At 38.4% G+C, this 18,747-nt stretch overlaps 1 protein-coding gene across 1 annotated transcript in view; it reads right to left on the minus strand.

The window, feature by feature from the left end:
- FHL1 (four and a half LIM domains 1) overlaps nucleotides 1–18,285 on the minus strand; it is a 30,913-nt gene extending 12,628 nt beyond the window's left edge. The window contains 4 exon segments of the mRNA XM_053699266.1: nucleotides 6,775–6,949; nucleotides 18,094–18,119; nucleotides 18,122–18,161; nucleotides 18,163–18,285. Coding sequence (XP_053555241.1) covers nucleotides 6,775–6,949; nucleotides 18,094–18,119; nucleotides 18,122–18,161; nucleotides 18,163–18,249 — 328 coding nt within the window. The 5' untranslated portion in view covers nucleotides 18,250–18,285.
- Between the last annotated feature and the right edge of the window lie 462 nt (nucleotides 18,286–18,747).

Genomic DNA, 18,747 nt, shown 5'->3' on the forward strand with positions numbered 1-18,747 from the left:
TTTCTTTTGTAATTCAGAAAGAGCATGCAATTTTAAGCAACTTTCTAATTTACTCCTATTATCAATTTTTCGTCGTTCTCTTGCTATCTTTATTTGAAAAAGAAGGCATCTAAGATATTTTTGGGTTCAGTACTCTGGACAGCACTTTTTTATTGGTGGATGAATTTATCCACCAATCAGCAAGGACAACCCAGGTTGTTCACCAAAAATGGGCCGGCATCTAAACTTACATTCTTGCATTTCAAATAAAGATACCAAGAGAATGAAGAAAATTTTATAATAGGAGTAAATTAGAAAGTTGCTTAAAATTTCATGCTCAATCTGAATCACAAAAGAAAATTTTTGGTTACAGTGTCCCTTTAAGTATAAACTGAATGCCAGAGAAGGTTGCAATACATGGTCCTTGGTCAGAGTGAGGAATAGACCTCAGGGTCCAGACATTTTTACAATTGTTTGCCCTATCAGCCATTAAAGGTATCACCTGTACAAGTCTTTTTTTTTCCTCCAAAAGGAACTATACTAGTTTCTAATACACAGCCCTTATTTTGTTTCTGTGCATAAAGCTAAATATCAAGGGTTCAATAGTTAAAGGGACAGTCTACTCCAGATTTGATATTGTTTAAAAAGATAGATAATCACTATATTACCCATTCCTCAATTTTGCATTACCAACACTGTTATATTAAAGGGACAGTCTAGTCAAAATGAAACTTTAATGATTCAGATAGGGAATGCAATTTTAAACAACTGTCCAAATTATTTTTATCATAAAATTTGCTTTGTTTTCTTGATATTCTTTGTTGAAAGCTAAAGCTAGGTAGGCTGATGTGCTAATTTCTAACAGCAGTTACAGTAATATGTTTTATTGTATTTTTCATTTTTGTATTTATTTGTATTTGTTATAGCAAATGAATTTGTGTCTGCAGTGAATATTCTAGTTACATAGCTATTTTTAATTAAACTCAGTATCTCAATAGGGGCAATGGGTTATGCAACCAAGGCAGTATATATCTCACCTGATATAGTATACAGCAATGGTATTGTTATAGATAAATAAATATTAAGTGGGATTACATTTTCAGATTTTTTTATTTATTTATTTATCTGCTTAGCTATGCATTTTTTAACTCTGCCTGCCTTGAGACTAAAATTATAATAGTAAAAAACCCAGGAGGGGAATTTGAAAGGCGCGCTGAATGATGTAAAGGTGTAATCCTGAAATGAGATGGTAGAGACTGTTTTTAATCGAGGCTGCTCCTCTTGATTTCGGAGTGTGGGTTGCACTATTAGAAAACAAACACAAAAAGAGGGCGCCTCATCGTGTAATCCTATTTTTTCAAGCAGAGATATAATGGTAATAGTTGTGCTTACTGGATCTATTGGCTCAGTGACCAGTGCAAAACGGCAGGCTAGCACTTAACAGTGGCTAGTACACTGTAACCAGTTCCACTTGTGAGTTCCGATGCTGCACAGCTGTTCCAAGCTTTGGTACTGCACGGCTGCTAAAAGTGCTGAGTATCTTCCATATTGTTTGGGAACAGGAAAAAAATAGAGAGGACAACTTCCAAACTTTAAAATTATGAACGCTTTATTTGTAACGCGTTTCTCAACCAAAACTGGTCGTTTCTTCAGACAAAGAAAAGCGAATACAAGAGATTACAAATTGTAACAATATATACACATTGTAATTAAAAAACGGAAGTTGCCATTCAAACTATAGCCAATCAATGGCCAGAGAATCTGTTCAGAATAAAAGGTTTGTAAAAGGGCGCAATTTTAAATTAACCCCTTAAAGACTATTATCAGACTAAACTGAACTATTTTAAAAAGTGAACATGTTTGAACATATAGTAAAACATATAATAAAACATTCTGAAACTGTGTATGTTTGACCTATTATGCACTGAAAAATTAACTAAATGCTTCTTTGGGAATCATTATGATTATTCATAGTTGTCATTGTTATCTAAAATATACACATTAATAAATATATGTTTGCAGATGTTAAATAATTATCTTTATATGTGGAATGTAGATCTCCCTCTTCCTTGTGTAAAAGCACAAAAATGAAGGGGCTACAGTGCACTCCGCAAACATAAATCTCTTTGATAAAGAGATATATAGTGACGGACAAAGAGATACCTAAGAGGACTTGACCTATTTGATGGAAATTATCTGCCCATTGTGTTTGTCATATGAAATGTATATATATATATATATATATATATGATTTTGTCTGTATATAAGATGTGAATATCTCTCTTTACTAGATGTATGTTTAGAGAGGTTAGGAGCTGTCAATCTCCCTGGTCGGACAGGGCAAGGAAGCAGAATTCTAAACCTGCAGTCAAAGGGGAGAGAATGGCTTAATAAATTGAGCCCATATTGTTGAAGTGCTGCCCTTGGGTGCACATTATGGTGGTGTAGTGCAAGCATTCATTTTAAAAGGACAGTAAAGTCAAAATAAATCTTTCATAATTCAGATAGAAGTACGTCAATAGAGTATGCCATTTTAAAAATTAAATTTCTGTTATCAAATTTGCTTTGTTTTCTTGGTATCTTTTGTTAATAAATAACCTAGGTAGACTGAGGAGTGGGAACATGTATTTAACCCTCTGTGGCAATAGTGTTTGCAACAATGTATAACATTACTATAAACATTATTACTAACAATGCTTCCATAGGAAGCTAAAGACACATGCATTTCCTGAGCTCCTATGAACCTACTTAGTTTTACTCTTCAACAAATTATACCAAGATAACAAAGAAAATCTGATTATACAGGTAAACTGAAAAGTTTTTTTTTTAATGCATGCGCTATCTAAACCATGAACGTTTAATTCTGGCTTTGGACTAGATTACGAGTGGTGTCCTAACTGTTGCTCGCGAGCGATAGAGGGTTTATCATGGCTCTTTGTGCTTGTGAAAAGTAACGCGTGTATTACGGGTTGAAAGTAAATCTGTTTACTTGAGTACAATTGAATTTAACTTGTGCCGGATAGCTCTGGTTAACTGTTAAGCTCGACTAAAAAGTTTCACAAAACACCTGAAAATTATATTGAAAAGTACAGTTATACTCATAATAACACTAATGCTCAAAGATATGAAGTCTCAGGTGTTAGAAAAAAGGCTGCAAGGGCTTTAAGATAAATATACATACATATACAGGTCTAAATATGTATATATATATATATATATATATATATATATATATAGTAAAATGTCACACTTTAGGTAGGATATGAATACCACCTAAGTGTAAACAAGCAATACCAAACACTCTGCTGCAACACCAAACACTCTGCTCAATTTAATAACTAGAAAGAGATAGAGACCCCAGCTGCCAAATTACATAAACAAATACCTAAAAGGTACACTCCAAAATATATTCAACAAGAGAGCAAAATCAGTGCTTAGGGTGACTCTTATTTAGAACAAAGTCCTAATGAAAAGCAGTTATGCATCCACACAAAATAAAATAGGATGGATCCCACTTACTATAAACTACCTCAGTCACTATGAGGTAAGCTTCCGCCTCTGTAAGATATAATCTCCTGTTCTTGTGTGGTTCAAGACTTTCTGTGTTTATTGGTTCACTCGGTCCTCCTGATACACTGAATTGTCACTAAACTCTAGCAGGTTTTTTTTATTCTGTGTTCTGGTTTGTAGTATAAGAGATTATCAGTCCCATGGACTTTGTGTAGCACTCCTTTAGCTAAACTGACAAGATAAAGGAGCTAAAAAACAACCTTCGATCATATTGATTGCAGCTGGAGGAGGTCTTTGAAGGAGATACTATCTCATGTGTGCTGTGTACATACCTCATATGTTTGGGGTATGATAATGTGAGTGGCGAGTGAATCTTTTTAACTTGTTTATAATAAAACAGTGTTGCACTACATTTCTTTTTGTGTTTTCTCCTCTCTTATCTGTATGCGAACACATTTCTGGGGTTGAGGATATCAGGAGTGAGGAGATCATTCTGCCATACCCAGGAGGACAGAGTGAGCCAATAAACACAGAAAGTCTTGAACCACACAAGAACAGGAGATTATATCTTACAGAGGCGGCAGCTTACCTCATAGTGACTGAGGTAGTTTATAGTAAGTGGGATCCATCCTATTTTATTTTGTGTGGATGCATAACTGCTTTTCATTTGGACTTTGTTCTAAATAAGAGTCACCCTAAGCACTGATTTTGCTCTCTTGTTGAAAATAAATATATGTGTGTGTGTGTACATATGTATTTTTGTATTTATATCTGTAGATATGTATTTACAGACATAAATACAAATATAAACACATAAATACATATGAACAGTGCCCTCCACTAATATTGGCACCCTTGGTAAATATGTGCAAAGAAGGCTGTGAAAAACTGTCTTTATTGTGTAACCTTTTGCTCTTTTGTTCAAAAAATTTTCTGCTCTCATGGATATCAAACAATTGCAAACACAACACAGGATTATCCAAAAAAAATTATTTGTTAAATATATGTGTGGTACAGTTATTGCCATCCTTTTAGTCAAAACTTTGTACTACCTCTCTTTGCCAAGATAACTGCTCTGAGTCTTCTATAATGCCTGATGAGGTTGGAAAATACATGGCAAAGGATCTGAGACCATTCCTCCATACAGAATTTCTCCAGATCCTTCAAATTTCAAGGTCGATGCTGGTGGACTCTCCTCTTCAGTTCACCCCACAGGTTTTCTATGGGTTTCAATTCAGGGGAATGGGGATGGCCATGTCAGGACCTTAATTTTGTTGTCAGTAAACCATTTCTTTGTTGAATTTGATGTATGTTTTGGATCATTGTTCTGCTGAAAGATCCAACCACAGCCCATTTTAATTTTGCAATTCTCCAGCTGTGATATTTTGGCAACTCAAATCATCCTCTTCACAGTGTGTTAAGACAATTTAAAAACACGTCCTCTACCAGGTTGATTCCTAACATTTCCCATTGACTGGAACTTCTTAATTATTGCCTTGATGGTGGAAATGGGCATCTTCAATGCTTTTGCTATTTTCTTATAGCCACTTTCCATTTTGTGAAGCTCAACAACCTTTTGCTGCACATCACAGCTATATTCCTTGGTCTTACCCATTGTGATGAATGACTAAGGGAACTTGTCCTTTGTGTTACCACATAGTAATACCTCTGTGAAACAGGAAGTTATGGTTGAACAATTTCCTGTTCCTAGTCACCCAAGTGTACTATTTTTTATTTTTTTTTAAATATCAATGGAAATAAACTTAAAATATATTTTTCTTATTTGAGTTCATAGGGGTGCCAATATTTGTGGCACACATATTTAAAAAGATTTTTTTTTTCTTATTTTATAAACCTGTGTTGTGTTTGCAATTGTTTGATATCCATGAGAGCAGAGTATGGTTGTATAATTTTTTGAACAAAAGATCAAAAGGTTTAAAAATAAAGACAATTTTTCACAGCCTTCTTTGCTCATACCAAGGTTGCCAATATTAGTGGAGGACACTGTTTACATATATAGACATATATACAGTATAAGTGCATTGGAGCCCTTGGCAGTCAAGTAGATCAAAACATGTAAAATCATATGTATGCAATATTCATATTGAATAAAGTGTTTAACTATATTTACTGTAAATATTTCACATTCCAATGTTCTTCACATAGGGGGGTATGTTCTAAGTATTTTTAAATAGGTATTCCTATTTATATCTGTATATATCTATACATATATATATATATATATATAATTTTCTAAGTGTCCCCCAATTGCCCACGGGCGGGCGATAAATAACCAGCGATTACAAGCTATAGCAATTAGCGCTCAGAAAATTAACCAGATCAGATTTCTAGTTAATTTTCTAAATGTCCTCCAATTGCCCCCAAAATAAAGTGATGTGTTTTGGTTTTAGAAAAACAAATAAAATAAGCATCTTTATTTCATTATTTTTTTTTAAATATAACTGCTAAAAGCAGTTATAAGGGGATTAAAAGTGGCTTTACATTGAGGTCTATTGGGACTGTGTTATTTCTGTAAATATATATGTATATGCTTATAATCATATATATTTATGTGTTAATATTTATATTTGCTGGGTGACTTACACCCTTCGCAGTGTCTCACGCATGAGAACAAGAGTCCCATTTGAGCCTATGAAAGCGCTGTTCTCGTGAGCACAATGCTTCTGTGCAATTCCAGGTTATGTTCGCATTGCTCCTCCCTTGTAATACCAGCGCACATTTGAATGCTCTGGGGATACTCAGTTAACGGCAAATATTGATTTTGCAGAAGCAATATTTTGCGCTCAATTTGTAATCTGCCCTTATATGTTTATAAATCGTTATTCCTAAAAACCTTCTGTTTTTTTATTAGGCTTTGTGGGTCCCTTTTTCAGTCTGAAATTTATGTGATTTAAAGGGCCAGTAAACCTAAAAAATAATGTTATATAATTCTGCACATAGTGCACAATTATATAACATTATATTAGTGTTATCGTTGTAAAACTTAATATTCCCTTTGAATTTTTTTAAAATATGGCTGTTTTTCAGACCCGCTCTCTGTGATCGTCTGAGCGGGTCTGTTTTTATTACACAGCGCATCGGACCAGCTGTATAGTCACAGCCCGGCCCGACCGCGCCATTACACTAAGTGCAGCTCGCTCCTGCTGTCAGACACGATAACACTAATATAATGTTATATAATTCTGCACTATGTGCAGAATTATATAACATTATTTTTTAGGTTTACTGACACTTTAATGTCTGAAACAAACAACCTGGCATTACCTGGCAAAATCTGCTTGTGGCATCCATTGCATCTCAGGGAGTCCTCTCTTGTGGTGCATTTGGCGCACATTATTTTGTTATCTTTAGCAATAAACTGCTCATTGGCCAGAGGGTGGTAGCATTTAGCACATCGGAAGCAGGTGTCATGCCAGTAGCGGTTTTTGTAGTGCAGCTCCTACAAATAATCCATAGAAACAGAGAGACATTTATTCACTGGCAAATTACTGCTTTGTGATAAATTCACAACACAATAGCAGAGCAATCTGAGATTTCTCTATTAGTAGAACAGGATTTCAAACAAAATCTAAATCCAAGTGAAAGTCCAAGACAATAACTTTGCTGTTTATGAAACAAACATAACAGTTACACATTTTCTATCATGATTTAATATATACTATAAAATATGATCTTGAAACCTCCAAAATTGGCATTTAATATTTGAGCCAGTGCAAAACCTCATTAACTTGTTGAGCTCTATGTAGAAGCCACTTTTTGAGCCACTACTCCATGTCATACTCTTAGGGTCATAAGTGCTTCCTGCAAACAATTCAATAACTTGGCACTACAAACAACATTTGGTGCCCAGGCTCACCCTTGCATGAAACTTCCAGACAGAAGATCTATAAACACTATTCTTGAGTAGGGTCGGAAAAATACTGGGTGTGCCAATTAGAATAAATAATTATGTAGCTTAACTCAGACACTCAACCTGCTAATACTGATTTTAAATGATCATTTATTTCAAATTGTGCACTTGTACACTTATAAACATTTGACTATAAGAGGACCTTAAAGTAAATGTAAATTTTGATGCTAAAGTGCCCGGTTTTTAAAAATTCGATTAAAAACAGTGGCACTTTAATTCATCAAAATTTACATTTCACTCCTGTTGTGAAAAAATACTAACCTTTTAATCTTCACAGCAGCTCCAGCTTCCTCCGCCCATCGCAAAGCCTCTTCCTGGGTCTAAAATGAGGAATCTGGCTTTCTCCAATCACGGCGTTGAATCAGACACTGATTCCCCGGGGGGGAAGCCGTGATTTTTAGGATGACCGATCCATCATTTCTGACGTCAGAAATGGCTTGCGACGACCGGAGGGAGGTTGGGAGCGGCTGTCAAGTTTAAAAGGTAAGTTTTTTTTTACAACCCGAGTGAAATGTAAATTTTGATGAATTAAAGTGACCCTGTTTTTAATCGAATTTTTAAAAACCGGGCACTTTAGCATCAAAATTTAAATTCACTTTAATTGCTATAATTATTCTTTATTATCTGCTGTGCCCTGAACATTATAAATATTGCCACAAAGCTAAAATATCATCTCGGTGGCAACTCTATCCTCAACATAGGCACACAAAACAGGGTTCTATTATCTTCCTGCATATGAAAAAAACTGCTGGATTTTGTAAGCCCCTTTTCCAGACTTAAAAAACTAAATTTATGCTTACCTGATAAATTTATTTCTCTTGTAGTGTGTTCAGTCCACGGGTCATCCATTACTTATGGGGATATATTCTCCTTCCCAACAGGAAGTTGCAAGAGGATCACCCAAGCAGGAGCTGCTATATAGCTCCTCTCCTCACATGTCCTATCCAGTCATTCGACCGAAACAAGACGAGAAAGGAGAAACTATAGGGTGCAGTGGTGACTGGAGTTATAATTTAAAAATTTAGAACCTGCCTCAAATAGACAGGGCGGGCCGTGGACTGAACACACTACAAAGAGAAATAAATTTATCAAGGTAAGCATAAATTATGTTTTCTCTTGTTAAGTGTGTTCAGTCCACGGGGTCATACATTACTTATGGGATACCAATACCAAAGCTAAAGTACACTGGATGATGGGAGGGACAAGGCAGGAACATTAAACAGAAGGAACCACTGCCTGTATAACCTTTCTCCCAAAAACAGCCTCCGAAGAAGCAAAAGTGTCAAATTTGTAAAATTTGGAAAAAGTATGAAGTGAAGACCAAGTTGCAGCCTTGCAAATCTGTTTCAACAGAGGCCTCATTCTTAAAGGCCCAGTGGAAGCCCACAGCTCTAGTGGAATGAGCTGTATTTCTTTCAGGGGGCTGCTGTCCAGCAGTCTCATAGGCTAAGCGTATTATGCTACGAAGCCAAAAAGAGAGAGAGGTAGCCAAAGCCTTTTGACCTCTCCTCTGTCCCGATTAAACGACAAAACAGAGAAGAAGTTTGTCGAAAATCTTTAGTTGCCTGTAAGGTAGAACTTCAGGGGCACGGACCACGTCTAGATTATGCAAAAGACGTTCCTTCTTTGAAGAAGGATTAGGACATAAGGATGGAACAACAATCTCTTGATTGATATTCTTGTAGAAACAACCTTAGGTAAAAACCCAGGTTTAGTACGCAGGACTACCTTGTCTGAATGAAAGATCAGATAGGAGAATCGACAATGTAAGGCAGATAACTCAGACTCTTCGAGCCGAGGAAATAGCCATCAAAAAACAGAACTTTCCAAGATAAAAGCTTAATATCAATGGAATGAAGGGGTTCAAACGGAACACCCTGAAGAACTTTAAGAACCAAGTTTAAGCTCCACGGAGGAGCAACAGCTTTTAAACACAGGCTTAATCCTAGCCAAAAGCCTGACAAAAAGCCTGGACATCTGGATTCTCCTGCCAGACGCTTGTGTAAAAAGAAAAGACAGAGCAGAAATCTGTCCCTTTAGTGAACTAGCGGATAAGCCCTTTTCTAAATCCTCTTGTAGAAAAGACAATATTCCTAGGGATCCTAACCTTACTCCATGAGTAATCTCTTGGATTCACACCAATATAAATATTTACCGCCATATCTTGAGGTAAATTTTTCTGGTAACAGGTTTCCGAGCCTGTATTAATGTATCAATAACCGAATCCGAAAACCCACGGCTTTGATAGAATCAAGCGTTGTCAATTTCCAAGCAGTCAGCCTCAGAGAAATTAGGTTTGGATGGTTGAAAGGACCCTGAATTAGAAGGTCCTGCCTCAGGGGTAGAGACCATGGGTGGACAGGACGACATGTCCACTAGGTCTGCCATACCAGGTCCTGCGTGGCCACGCAGGCACTATCAGAAATCACCGATGCTCTCTCCTGTTTGATCCTGGGCAATCAGTCGAGGGTAGCAACGGAAAAGGTGGAAACACATAAGCTATGTTGAAAACCCAAGGGGCTGCTAGTGCAATCTACCAGCACCGTTCCCGGGGTCCCTGGACCTGGATCCCGTAACAAGGAAGCTTGGCATTCTGGCGAGGATGCCATGAGATCCAGATCCGGTTTGCCCAAACGATGAATCAGTTGAGCAAATACCTCCGGGTGAAGTTCCCACTCCCCCGGATGAAAAGTCTGGCGACTTAGAAAATCCGCCTCCCAGTTCTCGGACGCCTGGGATGTAGATCGCTGACAGGTGCAAGAGTGGAGGGACTCTGCCCAGCGAATTATCTTCGAGACTTCCAACATCGCTAGGGAACTCCTGGTTCCCCCTTGATGAGTGATGTAAGCCACAGTCGTGATGTTGTCCGACTGAAATCTGATGAACCTCAGTGTTGCTAACTGAGGCCAAGCTAGAAGAGCATTGAATATTGCTCTTAATTCTAGAATGTTTATTGGGAGGAGTTTCTCCTCCTGAGTCCATGATCCCTGAGCCTTCAGGGAGTTCCAGACTGCTCCCAGCCTAGTAGGCTGGCATCTGTTGTTACAATCGTCCAATCTGGTCTGCGAAAAAGTCATTCCTTTGGACAGATGAACCCGTGACAACCACCAGAGAAGAGAATCTCTGGTCTCCTGGTCCAGATTTAGCAAAGGGGGACAGATCTGAGTAATCCCCGTTCCATTGACTTAGCATGCATAGTTGCAGCGGTCTGAGATGTAGGCGCGCAAATGGCACTATGTCCATCGCCGCGACCATTAAAGCCGATTACTTCCATGCACTGAGCTACTGATGGGCTTGGAATGGAGTGGAAGGACACGGCAAGCATTGAGAATATTTGATAACCTGGACTCCGTCAGGTAAATCTTCATCTCTACAGAATCTATAAGAGTCCCTAGAAAAGGGACCCTTGTGAGTGGTAACAGAGAACTCTTTCCACGTTCACTTTCCACCCATGCGACCCTCAGAAATGCTAGAACTATCTCTGTATGAGACTTTGCATTTTGAAAACTTGACGCTTGTATCAGAATGTCGTCTAGGTACGGAGCCACCGCTATGCCTCGTGGTCTTAGTACCGCCAGAAGAGAGCCCATAACCTTTGCAAAAATTCTCGGGGGCCGTAGCTAACCCGAAGGGAAGCGCTACAAACTGGTAATGCCTTTCTAGAAAGGCAAACCTTAGGTACCGATAATGATCTTTGTGAATCGGTATGTGAAGGTAGGCATCCTTTAAATCCACTGTGGTCATATATTGACCCTCTTGGATCATGGGTAGGATGGTACCGAATGGTTTCCATCTTGAACGATGGAACCCTTAGGAATTTGTTTAAGATTTTTAAATCTAAGATTGGTCTGAAGGTTCCCTCTTTCTTGGGAACCACAAACAGATTTGAATAAAACCCTTGCCCCTGTTCTGTCCGCGGAACTGGGTGGATCAGGTCTTGTACACACTTGTAGAAATGCCTCTTTCTTTACTAGGTTTTGTTGATAACCTTGACAGATGAAACCTCCCTTGTGGAGGAGAAGTTTTGAATCCAGAAGGTATCCCTGACATATAATCTCCAACGTCCAGGGGAATCCTGTACATCTCTTGCCCAAGCCTGGGCGGAAAGAGAGAAAGTCTGCCCCCCACTAGATCCGTTCTCCGGAAAGGGGGGCCCTGTCTTCATGCTGTCTTAGGGGGCGGAAGTAGGCTTTCTGGCCTGCTTGCCCTTGTTCCATGACTGGTTGCCTTTCCAACCCTGTCTGTAACGAGCAGTAGTTCCTTCCTGTTTTGGAGCGGAGGAAGTTGATGCTGCTCCTGCCTTGAAATTACGAAAGGCACGAAAATTAGACTGTTTGGCCTTTGATTTGGCCCTGTCCTGAGGAAGGGTGTGGCCCTTACCTCCAGTAATGTCAGCAATAATTTCCTTCAAGCCGGGCCCGAATAAGGTCTGCCCTTTGAAAGGAATGTTTAGTAGTTTAGACTTAGAAGTTACATCTGCTGACCAGGATTTAAGCCATAGCGCTCTGCGGGCCTGTATGGCGAATCTGGAATTCTTAGCCGTAAGTTTGGTTAAATGCACTACGGCATCCGAAAACAAACGCATTAGCCAGCTTAAGGGTTCTAATCTTGCTCAAAGACTCATCCAATGGGTGCTGTGCGAATCGCCTCTTCCAGAGACTCAAACCAGAATGCCGCTGCAGCAGTGACATTCGCAATGCATGCAAGAGGCTGTATATATAAAAACCTTGTTGAACAAACATTTTCTTAAGAAACCCTCTAATTTTTTATCCATTGGATCTGAGAAAGCACAGCGATCCTCCACTGGGATAGTGGTACGCTTGGCTAAAGTAGAAACTGCTCCCTCCATCTTAGGGGACCGTCTGCCATAAGTCTCGTGTGGTGCGTCTATAGGGAACATTTTTTCTAAATATCGGAGGAGGGGAAAAAGGCACACCGGGTCTAATCCCACTACCTTACTAATAATCTCTGTAAGCCTCTGTTGGTATAGGTAATAACGTCAGTACACACCGGAACCCCCATGCGTAGTATTTATCCAGCCTACATAATTTCTCTGGGATTGCCACCGTGTCACAATCATTCAGAGCCCGGCTAACACCTCCCCTAGCAACACGCGGAGGTTTCTCAAGCTTAAATTTAAAATTTCTGAATCCGGGTCTCCCCGAATCAGAACCGTCACCCACTAGAATGTAGCTCTCTGGTCCTCATGTTCTGCAAATTGTGACGCAGTATCAGACATGGCTCTCGTGTCATCGGCGCGCTCTGTCCTTAACCCAGAACTGTCGCGCTTGCCTCTTAACTCGGGCATATTGTATAATACTTCTTTCATAACATTAGCCATATCATGTAAAGTGATTTGTAAGGGCCTTGATGTACTTGGCGCCTCAGTCTCACGCACCGACACGTGAGGAGAGTTAGACGGCATAACTGCCCCCTCGTTGTCTGGTGATAATTTCTTTATCGGTACAGATTGACTTTTATTCAAAGTAATATCAATACAATTGGTACACATATTTCTATTGTGGCTCCACATCGGGCTTTTCAAACATAATGAACAAGCAGATTCCTCTGTATCAGACATGTTTAAACAGACTAGCAATGAAGCTAGCAAGCTTGGAAATTACTTTCAATAAGTTCACAGCAATATAAAAAACGCTGCAGCGCTTTTAAAAAACACAGTTGAATAACAAAGAACTAATTCAGTTATAGTCAACAATTCTTTAAATGTATTTAATTAGCAGAGGATTGAGACCCATTAGCAAAAGGATGATTAACCCCTCAGTACCCAAAAAAACGGATATCAAATTAATATTAAACGTTTTTATCACAGTCTAACACACTGTCACAGGTCTGCTGTGACTGATTACCTCCCTCAAAAACGAATTTTGAAGACCCCTGAGCTCTCTAGAGACGTCCTGATCAAGGAGGAAGAAGCAGGAAGACTGTGCTAGAATTTTAACTGCGCAACTAGGCGCTAAAAAAGGCCCCTCCCCGCTCATTTTACAACAGTGGGAGACCTGATATAACGGTTTCTATGCAGAAATATACGTTAGCCATGTGGATAAAAAGAAAAAATTCATGCCCAAAAGAATTTATCACCAAAGTACCTCACAAAAACGAATAACATGCCAGTAAACGTTTTTTAAAAACAAACTTCTTTTAATGTCATGCAAAGTTATCACTAAGCCTGCTACCAGTCCCGCTTCCACTGCAGATAAGGCTTAAGCATTATTTCAGTATTAACAGTATTTTCTCAGGTCAAATTCTAGTCCCTAGAAAATAACTACTGTGCATACATTCATCAGCCTGATACCAGTCACTACTACTGCATTAAGGCTGTACTTACATCATACGGGTAACAGCAGTGTTTTCTTAGTCAATTTCCATTCCCAGAAAATATTGTACTGCACATACCTCATTTGCGGGGGACCCCGCATGCTATTCCCATGTTCTGAAGTTACCCCACTCCTCAGAATGTCGAGAACAGCCAGTGGATCTTAGTTACCGCCTGCTAAGATCATAGAAAAAACGCAAGCAGGTTCTTCTTCCAAATACTGCCTGATGAGTAGAAAAACAGCACACTCCGGGTGCCATTTAAAATAACAAACTTTTGAGTTGAAGAATAATTAAGTAAAAACTCCAACTCCTCCCGTGACCTCCTTTGTTGAGGGTTGCAAGAGAATGACTGGGTATGACATGTGAGGGGAGGAGCTATATAGCAGCTTCTGCTTGGGTGATCCTCTTGCAACTTCCTGTTGGGAAAGGAGAATATATCCCATAAGTAATGGATGACCCGTGGACTGAACACACTTAACAAGAGAAATGGAGATCAGGGACATCAGTAACAGCTGCTGTAATAAAAAAGCAAATAGCTGATCACTTCTTTCGTAAAAAATATGCACCTTCTACTCTTAGTTATATTTGTTGTTAAATGGACAAAACAATATACATAATAATAAAGTTGTCTCATGTTTAATAATAGCACCAGTTAGCAACATGCCCGGAAGTTTTGTGTCCCTCAGGTTAACAGGACAGTAAACACCTTGAGACTTTTATATAATATGTACAGTTCTGTGTTATCAAATTTGCAATATACTTACATTTTTTATTTTGCTCCCTTTTCATGTAGTTTTAGCTCTGCAAATTGAGGATTTTCTTATTCTCAGAGCTTGAATGTAAGGCTGCTGACTCATCAAGGCTAACCCTGCTACACATTTACCTAATTGGCTTTAGCTGATAACAACTTCAAAACAATGCATTAATACTAACTTTATGACAGTGGTTAACCTATGTGTCTGCAGACTAAAGCCCAGATTGGCTCCTCTGTAGTGGGTCAAGTTTTGCTATTGATAAAGAATTGCTGTAAAAAGGATTTTAATTTGTTTTAAAACAATGTTTAGACTTAGCTATGGTGTTATTCTACAGCAAGACATCAGAAATGTCTTGTAATTATGAGATGTTTACTGTCCCCTTAAGAAGCACATGGGAGAGAAATGTTTTCATTACCTGCTGACTGTTACTGGGATATTGTAGATAGGGTTGTTATCTGTCTTCGAAAAAAAAAATAGTCCTATGGCTGTTATTCTAAAGTTGCATAAATAATTATACAGCCTAATTCAGAAACTAAAGATTTAGGATTGATTTAAAATGATTGTTTATAATTAGTTTACAACACACTAAGAATATGTTTCATGTTGACAGAGCCTTTATTTCTATATTTATTCTTTTATTTTCTATATTTTCCTAAACCTTAAAAATACAGACCATTGCCAGTAAAAGACCAAATGGGGTGGCGCAACAGGGGGTCTATTTTTGGCTGCCTTTGATTGCATTTTGCGCAAATACATGCTCCAATTTGTTAGAGCTCGTAATTTTAAAGGACAGTCCAGTCCAAAAAAAAAAACATTCATGTTTTAAATAGGGAATGTAATTTTAAACAACTTTCCAATTTACTTTTATCACCAATTTTGCTTTGTTCTTTTGGTATTCTTAGTTGAAAGATAATTCTAAGAGGTTCATATGCTAATTTCTTAGACCTTGAAGACTACCTCTAATCTGAATGCATTTTGACCACTAGAGGGCATCAGTTGATGTGTTTCATATAGATAACATTGAGCTCATGCACGTGAAGTTACCCCTGGAGTGAGCACTGATTGGCTAAAAATGCAAGTCTGGTCAAAAGAACTGAAATAAGGGGGGCATTTTGCAGAGACTTAGATACAAGATAATCACAGAGGTAAAAAGCGCATTTCTATAACAGTGTTGGTTATGCAAAACTGGGGAATCGATAATAAAGGGATTAGCTTTCTTTTTAAACAACAAAAATTCTGGTGTTGACTATCCCTTTAAGACAAGCAACCGCGCACTACTATGTTTTTAAGCCCACACAAACTAGCGCTGCTGATTGGATCAGCGTCAGTTTTCAATCAGGAGAAGCATAATACTGCTGGTCGGAGACTGTCACTGATCCAATTAGCAGCTCTAGTTTGGGGGGCTTAAACACATAGTAGTGCAGGGTTGCTAGTCTTAATTTTTTTTTTTTTTTACTATTATGGCCCTTTAAAGTGATGGTAAACAATCAATTATTTTGTAGTGTCTATTGATTCAATCTTATTGTTTAAAACTTCAAACGCTTATATAATTATTCAAAAATGTAACTGGCTTAGTTGGAGATATGTGTATAAAATACTAACCAGACAATCGTTTTTCTAATCTTCCTCCGCCCACTGTGATATTTTTGCCTGTTTACAAATGACGTATATAGCGATACCACCCACTATATACGGCCACATTTCTTGAGCGTTACACCAAATAGTGCCTTGGCTTTTTCAAGGATCCTTGAAAAAGCCAAGCGACTATTTGTGAAACGATCGTTGGATTTGAGCGTGTGATGTCACGTTGTGGGAGGAGACAAACCTTCTGAACTGCAAACCGTAATCATAGACATTGTTTACAATAAACAGTCTGTGTAATATACGGATGTTCTAGCTGTGTTTTGTTCTCTATAAACCCCTGTGATTTTAACACGTTTTAATAAATTGCTTTAACATTCATCTGAGTTCATTTCGATCTGCTCCTGCTGGAGTCTCCTATTGATTTTATGTCTAGAGCTTGATGTGATGCTTTGCAGTATGTGAGTATACAACTTACATGTGAATTAACCCTGTAGTCTCACAGGACTTCACTATTGACAGCATTAATCTGTTTTATTTGAGGTTAACCCATGGGGGTAAATTTATTATGGTGCGGACAGACATGATCCGCTATAAGCGAATCATGGTTCGCCGCACATCGATTAATTTATCATTTGCATCAGCAGTTCTTGTGAACTGCTGGTGCAATACCGCCCCCTGCAGATTTGGCAGCCAATCAGCCGCTAGCAGGGGGTGTCAGTCAACCCGATCGTATTCAATCGGGCTGATTGCTGTCTGCGGACAAGTTAGGAGCAGCGTTCTTAGGACCGCTGCTTCTTAACTTCCGCTTCAGGCGGAACTGAAGCGAAGTGGGTCGGAAGAAGCATCCGCTGCTTCATAAATCAACCCCTTGTAGTTCGACTGCAGCATTAATTTCTATTGATAAGTAATCCCTGGGATCACTTATGCACATATTGGAGTTGGAATTTAGTCTCCAATTGACCTTTTTGGACAATAACAAATCCGTTTAAGTGAATTTTCTGTGTGATGTCCACACAAATCATACCTTGTTTTTTTTTTCAGTAGACCAGGAACATTAAGAAAATAACTTTGGTTTGGAAAAATACGGGAAATTACTACTATATGAAATGCAAAAAATAAAAACTATAGCATACATGGTAAACAATTGCCTTTTAGCAGTGGTTTATTTCTTTTTTTGTGCTGCTCTAGGCACTGGTAATCTGCTTCCCCTACACCTCTACAATTGTATCTCATATGTGCCTTTTATTTCTCACAAACCAGAGACCAAAGATGCATGGAGGGTTCATGCACCCCCACTTGGAAAACTAGGGATTCTTGATTTGTAATAATAATTGCATAAAAAAACATTGCAAACATAGGGCCAGCCCAGATTACGAATGGGAGCGGTAAAAGTATTTTTTTTTGTGCATGTCGGGGTAGCCGCTCCGTATTTCAAGTTGAAAGTAAAATGTTTTGCTCTTGGCGCTAACCTGATGCGTTCAAAAAGCCGAAGTTAGAATATTGTGATCGTGTTAACGTATTCCCCCATAGTAGTCAATGGAGCAAAAAAGTGGAAAAAAAGCTAACACCCCACTCGGGTGCAAACCTGATTGCATATTCTCAAGTTCGCTAACCCGACATGAAAATATGAATATTTCACATTCCAATGTTCTTCACATAGAAGAATATCTCTATTTGTTCATAAATATATATTCTATATACAGTATATATATATGATGGTATTTTGGTACAGTATATATCTATACTTATGTATACTTATCTATACTATGCCCAGATGCCTCTTTTTCCTATATGAGTATACTGTGTATTATGTGAATGCCCTTTGCCTTGCTAGAGGCAAACACCATGTATGATGTAACTGCAGATGTTTCCACTCCTATATGTTATCAGCTTTAAAGAAGTTGCTAGCACTACTCTTCACCTGTTCTACTGGTAATTCAGTTGCTTGGCAACAGCCTATCAGGCTTTGTTATACTGTATCCATCTTTTTGTGCTTACCTTGGAATCAACACCAATGGGTTTCTGCACTCAGCACAAGTGTTAGCACATATTTTCTCAAAGCACTTCCACACAGCAGTTGTGGCCGTCTTTCTCCACATACTTCTTCCCTTGAAGTGGTGCTCGACAGTAATGGCAATCAAATCGCTCTGACATTGTTCCCGCAGTATAATTGGCGGGGGCCCTATTAGAAAGTAACAAATGCTGTTAGGATTATTTTATTTATTTATTTGTTTTTTATTAATTGAAATCTTATAGTGACATTAGTGACCCAAAATCGCTTAAGGTTATTTTAAAAATATTATGGTTTAGATCTTGTTTGATCCCTTCGAGCAAACTTCAGTTAAGGATGATGAATTTGTACACAGTTTCTATTCATTCCCTGATGCAAAATGTTGGTTTCAGTAAACACTTTTACTTTAAAGGGTACGTATCCCCCAATCACCAGCCTAGCACCGAGAAAATGCATTGCAGATCTTGAGCCTACCTAGATATGTTTTGCAACAAGGATACAAAAAGAACAACGTCAATTTGATAACAGTGGTAAGCATTGAATGTTTAGTTTTGACTTCGATGTTCTCTTTAAAGGGTAAAGTCATTTAAAGCTATCAGCTTCTCTTTATTTAGCCAAGGCCTTTAAAAAATAAGTATATT

Source organism: Bombina bombina, chromosome 1, assembly GCF_027579735.1.
Source record: "Bombina bombina isolate aBomBom1 chromosome 1, aBomBom1.pri, whole genome shotgun sequence".
Taxonomy (NCBI): Eukaryota; Metazoa; Chordata; class Amphibia; order Anura; family Bombinatoridae; genus Bombina; species Bombina bombina.